Source organism: Petaurus breviceps, unplaced genomic scaffold, assembly GCF_028583685.1.
Source record: "Petaurus breviceps papuanus isolate PSGF00001 unplaced genomic scaffold, PetGlider_PUasm1.0 38, whole genome shotgun sequence".
Taxonomy (NCBI): domain Eukaryota; kingdom Metazoa; phylum Chordata; class Mammalia; order Diprotodontia; family Petauridae; genus Petaurus; species Petaurus breviceps.
The window spans coordinates 38,991,002-38,998,297 of NW_027186304.1; the positions used below are offsets into that span (position 1 = coordinate 38,991,002).

The window sequence follows — 7,296 nt, forward strand, 5'->3', positions numbered from 1 at the left end:
TTGAAGGTTTGCTCTCATTTATCTAGTTTACTTAGTAATCTCAGATTTGAAAGTTGTTTGAAAAAACAGGATTTGTTTTACACAATTTTTGCTGGAAATCTTTCTAAATATATTGCATACTTCCTTGACTCTTTAAGTAGAACTTACCAAATAGGGGCGGCCAGGTGGCGCAGTAAGAGCACTGGCCCTGGCGTCGGGAGACCTGGGATCGGTTCGGATACTTGGCACCCACACAAAATAACTGGCCGTGTAACCTTGAGCAAGTTACTTAACCCCAATTGCTTTAAAAAACAAACAAAAAAAGAACTTACCAAATACCATTTAACCTCTTTTTAATGGTTTGATACCTTCATTATGATTATGAGCTGTAAATATCAGTATATTAAAAACCTGTGATTTCATCTGTGTGGGAACTGCCATCATATTAGAACCCATTTATACTCTATAGTCATGTACCTAGTAAGTATCAGAGGCAAGGCTGAACTCCAGTCTTCTGCATGTCCAGCATTCTATCCACTGTGCCATGCTACTTCAAGAACTAGTTTGACATAGCAGTGTTTCACTGACACTGTGCTTTTTAAGGTTTTGTGTCTGCTGTTTTAAATTGATTGTAGAACTGTCGGCTGTCACTTCTTGCTGCTGTCAGTGCACCCAGTTCTCTCCTTTTAATTTGTTGCTTCTAATCAGCTGTATTCTTAGCAGAGTTTTCTGAAGTTACAAGTGGTTGAGATAAGCAGGGAAGGGACAGGAGTGGTATCTGATGTTTCTGAAGGTAACAGTAGCTTCATTAGTTCTAAAGGAGGTACATTTTTGTATCTACCTTTTCCTGATTTTTTCATCATTGTCGGTATTCCTTCTGTTTCTGCGTATCATGTAGCTCCTTGATGCTATAGCAGATAGTCTCTAGGAGTTGTCCATCCAAGAAAACATCACTTTGAAGTCAACTTTTAGCTCATGATTCTCTGAATTGGACCTTAAATTGGATCTGGACCTTGAATGAGCTTGTACTCAAAACTTTTCCATCTTAGCAGGACCTAACAGCTTATGTTCCAAACTTGGAAAATAACCTTGAAAACCTTAGAATTTCTCCCTGCCACAATGAGGCATTATAATTGTGTAGAGGGGTTATCCCTAAGAATATGCCAAACAGATTACTAATAAGAAACAGTGCAAAGTAAGTAATCCAACTTATGGACTCCAGGTAGAATTATTTACTAATATACTAATTTGGGAATCTTGGAAACATCAGCCAATATTGCAGAGTCATTATTTAATCTTGTTGAAAATGATATTTGGGGGCTCTATAGTTTAACAGTAGTATATATGTTTGCAGAATATATTGTGAAGATAGGCAGACTTTCTTGCAGGACTCTGAAGATGATGGGGAAACAGCAGCAGGTGGACGTCTCCTTCACCTTATGCAGGTAGAAATGAGAGAAAAACTTTCTAAGCACTGTACTTTCAGTTTTCTCTGTACTAGAAGAAATGTATTTAGATAAAAACAAATCAGTCCACTGCATCTCTAGTGTAACCTTTGAGAGAGGTGGTTTTTTTTTTTAACCTAGATTGAGTTATATTTTTGTTCCCTATAACTAGATAAAAAGAGGAAGAATAGATTACCGCTCTAATGGGGGCAGAGAACAAAAAGTTATTCTCAGAATTGCTTTGAAATCTATTCGTACAGCTGGAACTGATGCTCTGCGGGCAATTTTATCAACTCTATTGCTTGCTTCCTCTTTTTAAAACTTAAAGTTTTTCATTTCCTCAATTTCAAATGTAAAAGTTATGGAACTCTGTTCAGAACCTTGAGTGAACTGAAAAACTTGGCATTTTCTAACAATTTGAAAATGTATCTTATAAATCAGCCTGGGGGGGCAGCCAGGTAGCACAGCGAGTAAGAGTACCGGCTCCAGTGACAGGATGACCTGGAGATCAAATCCCGGGCTTAGACACTTAGCATCCACCCAGAAACACCTGGCCATGTAACCTTGAGCAAGTTACTTAACCCCAATTGCTTAGGGGCAGCCAGGTGGCTCAGTGTGTAAGAGCACTGGCTCCAGTGTCCGGATAACCTGGGGATCAAATCTGGGCTCAGACATTCAGCAGCACACCCAGAAATAACTGGCCGTGTAACCTTGAGCAAGTTACTTAACCCCGATTGCTTAAAAAAATAAATAAATCAGCTTGGGAAAGATCAAAGTTTTTATGTTTCATAAAAATTTATATGGCAAAAGAAAAAAATGAGTATTAGTGTTTTCTGAATATACTATGAAGAAAGATAAACAGACTAAGGATTTTAAAGGTAATTTTCATGTAGCCATTCTCTGTCTTTTAAAGGCTGATAATCTCTTTTTCCTTTTAAATAGTTTTATAGAACAAAATTTTTGAATTTAGTAAATTTAATAAGCGTTTGTCTATTTGAATTGAATTCACCTTTCTGGACCTTATTTTCATTACCTGTAAAATGAGGAGATTGGGCCAGATGCTCTTCAATAATAACCCTTCTAGCTCAAAGATTGCATGACTCTTTATCCTGACTGCAGGTCTGTTTGATTGCTATGTGCTGTGCCTGCAGAAGTTAACTTCTGAGCACTGTCATGCTACATTTTATATAAAGTTTTTTTCCCTTTAAAGCATGTATTCATATATATATATATACACACACACACACACACATACATATATGTGTGTGTGTGTGTGTGTGTGTGTGTGTGTGTGTGTGTGTGTATTATATATAAATAATTGAGGGGCAGCATGCCAAAGTAGATAGAGAAGAGCTGGAACTTCAGAGTCAAGAAGAATGAATTTAAAGTGCATTTTGTACATATGCTAGCAGTATGACCCTAGGCAAGTCATTCCTAGGTCAGGGGCTTAAGCCAACTCCCTTAAAACTATAGATTGAAGGACAGTTTTCAGTTTGCAGTGTTAAAGGTAGTTTCTTCGCTGGGGAGTGCCCTGCACTGATGAAATCTCAGATCTATGCTAACAATAAATAATTACATGTTTTTAAAAATACAGATTTTGAATGTACGAAATGTCTTGGTGGTGGTATCACGCTGGTATGGTGGTATTTTACTTGGGCCAGATCGCTTTAAACACATCAACAACTGTGCCAGAAACATCCTAGTGGAAGAGAACTATACAAGCTCACCAGTAAGTTGTCGTTGATTGTATCTAAAGATGTCTTATCGTGTCCCGTGAGGTTTGAAAAGAACTCAGCTGGAAAATTGAAACCATAAGCCATGGATTTCACATTTTGTGTGGTTTTCAGATAGGCCCTTTGTGATCTATAGAATAAAAAGTGGTGTGGGATAGTGGGAAGTGCCTTTGACCAAGAGTGAAGCCTACTGTGTTACACTTTTACCATTGACTAGAAGAGTGACCTTGAGCAATTCACTGCCCTTTTGTCTTGGTTTTCTTATTGGTCACTGAAGGAGTGGACCAGGTGATAGCTAAAGTCCCTCCTACCTTCAGAATCTGTATTTAACTATGTCACTTGGAGATACCTTTTTTTCTGGAACAAACTTTTTTGTTTTTCTTATAGCAGCTTGCCTTTTAGTGTGAAGGGATATGATAACACTATATCTGCCCCAAATACTTCTTAGGTATGTACCTACTTTGTGCTTTCATAAGCTCACCTACTTTCTGGTCACACTGGTTGAGAAAATAGGATCCTGCCACACATAAAAGATGAAACCCTAGTTCTCAGGCCTTGATGGTTTCAGCCAACTTCTGGTGTATCCCTGTTCCCCATCTTGGAATTGGCCTAGAAGATTTTTACCTTCAGGGATCCACCTCTAGGGCTTTCATCATTCGTTACTTGCTAAACCTTTAACAATTACTGAGTCCCACCTCAGGGCCAAGGAACACAGCCTCTTGAATCTTCTTAATCCCTGGGTTCAGAGATCTACTATACCTGATCTTTAGACATCTTTTTTTGCTCCTGTAATTACAACTGGATGTTCTTCCTCCTGACGCATTCCAAACCACTATAGTGCATTTTCTAAGGTGATGTACAAGAGAAAAGAGAATGTACAGATTTAGAAATAATTCAGCAAGATAATTTAAAATACATAAAAATTACTTTTAGAAGTAAAAGAAAACTACTAATCACCATACCAGACATTGTCTAAGTTTTCTAACCTCTAACTAAAATTGCTCAGGCTTAACTTTGCCTTCATCATTATTTTTAGGTTAGGAAGATTCATCTTGTTTTTTGGTTTCCACACAGTAGTAAAATTTTGGTCCCAGAATACCCTTTGCTGAATTTGGATTGGCCTACTTGTTTCTCTGGCCCAAGCTTTTTGGTCCCTTCTATGATCTAAGGCTGACTCTCAGCCAAACAGAAATCCCCTTGATTGCTAGGGAACTTTTGATGCTAGTCATACTAATAAATGGCTCATTTATTTGGTTATCTACCCTCCCTCTTCCCTGAATGGAAAAGGGAAAGTAGGAACAATGAAAGATTATCTGATTATCCTCTGAATAGAAGTCAGCACCCTTCTGACAATATACAAATATGAGCTACTTTATTTGTAGAATTCTTGTCTCCTGGCAATAACTTATCAATCTGAACATAACAATATTACTTTTTTATAGGAGCTGTGCCATTTTACAACTTAATCAGTACATATTGAACAAATTAACTAATCATTTATTATTACTGTGTTTTTTCCTATGGCTCTGAAAATCTTACTATTCCTACTACAGCTTGTTACATCTTAGGCTAATCAACAAAAAGTCGTATTGCATCTTGGAAGATGTTATGGAATCTAGAAAATATCTTCTCAGCAGTATAACTAGATTATTTTAAATGTTTTAGAGAATACAAAAATGTGATCTTGTAAAAGATTATCAATGTTAGATAATTGGAGATAATTTTTTTCATGGATATTCTACTTGAAAGGGAGGTGTGAGGAGTTTGTGTGTTTTTATATTTTTATATCTATTGTCACCATCTTCATAATTGATTTTCATTAAAACTTTTTGGTTTTAACCTAACCATGATTACTTCTATGATCCTTCAATAGGATCTTAGGTATTTTTGTAAAACCATGTATTCTGGAGGAAAATGTTATTTCATTTTAATCTCTTCAGTAATCAGTCATGGAAAAAATGTTTGTTTGAGACAGTTAAATTTTTTCCTATTTGTATTTTATCTGTGAATCTTTCCTTTATTGCAGAAGAAAATTAAGCGCAGTTGTATTCTGAAAAAAATGTATTTACTGTGTCATTAATCTGTCTTCTTCGTTAAAGAACACATTGATTTTTGTCCTTTTCAGGAGGAATCATCCAAGCAGCTGGGAAAGAACAAAAGAGTAAGAAAAGACAAGAAGAAGAGTGAACATTATACTTGAAAATTTAACTTTTAGATACTTTTGTTCTGATTATGTAATTAATCATCCAGGAATACTTTGTATAGAGAAGATCCTTGAAAGACATACTTTGTGACTACTCAACCCAAAAGTTAAAGGAAACATGACATGGATGCCAGCCAGGATTTTCACTTATTTCTTGATTGTCCCAATTCCTCAAAAATGGAAAACTTGTGTACTCATATTATCTGAGGATGATTCAGAAGAATTAATCAAATTTAATTATCATTGCTTCTAATTTTGGGAAGGTAGAAGTTGCTCTAAGTATCAAGTGAATTACCTGTCTTTTTGAATTACATGTCAAGTGCCTTTCTTATGTGGTGGAAACTATCTTTGGAGGGTTTAAATACTTGATGTCTTGTCACCTGGATTCTTGTTGAGTTAAATGAATATTGTATTTTACAATACTTTATGGAAAGTTTGAATGAGCTCCTGGAGAGCTGCCTTTTTAAAAATTGTGGTTCAGAAAGCTCACTTTAGCTTGAGTGAGCATTTCTGAATAGTGTACATTTAGTGAAAATCCAGCTAATATCTATCAGTAGAAAAGTGATCATTTGTTTAACTTAAAATGAATTATGTCGATGTCATAACTGAGACTTGGTAGAGAATCTGTGGTATTGAAATTCATAGAAGACATTTTCAAACCTGTATCTTGGTTTTTGTACTAGTAATGTAAAACAATAAAAATGAAGTATCAGCAGGCTTTTGTTTTTTCCTAATGGGACATGAAAGTGCATCATTCTATTTCTTTTTAGAATCTGAGAGTGTCTTCTCTAATAATTTGCATTGTGGAATTTAGAGTATCTCGGAAGATAGCCCCTAGTGAATGGGCTGGGTAGGGATAGTCTGAAGAAAAGCACAGTGGTGAAATGGTCGTGCACCCATAAGTAATCTGTAGTTACCATCAGTGGCATTCATTTTACTGCCCTCTTCTTTCCCTGGGTACAAAATACAGTGTTTAGTTAGGTCTTGGATAGAAAAAGAACAAACCTTTTTAACTAGAAATGTCACTGCTTTGTTGGATTTGTGATCCTATAAGTATAGGTGTTCTTTCCACAGGGCAGATGGCAACCCATCCATGCCTTTCTCACCTGTGCCATTATTGTTTATTTCATTAAATAAATTCCTAGCCTAATACACTGAACACCTTTGTCTATAAAAGGGGTTCTTAGATTTTTGGGGGTGCGCTAAAATTTGGAAGGGAAAAAGTTACATCTTTATTTCAATATTACTAGTTACTTTGGTAATCAATCCTAGGCATTTTGTGTATTTAAAAACATTATTTTGAGAAAGGGTGTATAGGTTTCACCAGACCATCAAAGGGTTTCATGATACAAAAATGGTTAAGAAACCTTGCCCTTGGTTTTTAAAATATTTTTATGGATGTTAGTTCAACATGGTGGGACAGCTGGGTGTTTCAGTGGATGGGGAGCTGGCCCTAGAGTCAGGAAGACCTTCGGATGTGGTGTCAGACACTTACTAGCTTTGTGACCCTGGGCAAGTCCCTTAACTATATTTGCCTCAGTTCCTCATTTGTAAAATGAACTGGAGAAAGAAATGGCAAAACTCCATTATCTTTGCCAAGAAAACCCCAAATGGGGTCACAAAGGGCGTGATTGAAATGACTGAACAACGGAACGAGGGCAGCATCTGACCTGTTGTCCCTTGCTTTTGCTATGTGACGACCTCCTGTCCTGGCTGTGAGTGTGTTTGATGATGTCTTTTATACTGCTTCCTATATGCATGTCATTTTGGGTAGCACACTACCAAACTACATTTGGGTAGCCAAAGGAGAAACTGTGTACTTTGTCCTTTGAATCACTTGCAGTTTAAATTCAGAAACATATAGCATTACTGGGAAAATACTCATGTTGAAACAATGATTTTTTTTATGTGTGTCAGAAAACATCTGGATATCATT

At 36.5% G+C, this 7,296-nt stretch overlaps 1 protein-coding gene across 1 annotated transcript in view; it reads left to right on the top strand.

Moving 5' to 3' along the window:
- Positions 1-6,075, top strand: part of IMPACT (impact RWD domain protein) — a 28,785-nt gene extending 22,710 nt beyond the window's left edge. Inside the window, exons 9-11 of the mRNA XM_069099820.1 lie at positions 1,334-1,424; positions 3,019-3,153; positions 5,283-6,075. Of these exons, the coding sequence (XP_068955921.1) occupies positions 1,334-1,424; positions 3,019-3,153; positions 5,283-5,357 (301 nt within the window). The 3' untranslated portion in view covers positions 5,358-6,075. The remainder of the gene's footprint in view (positions 1-1,333; positions 1,425-3,018; positions 3,154-5,282) is intronic.
- Positions 6,076-7,296: the final 1,221 nt, after the last annotated feature.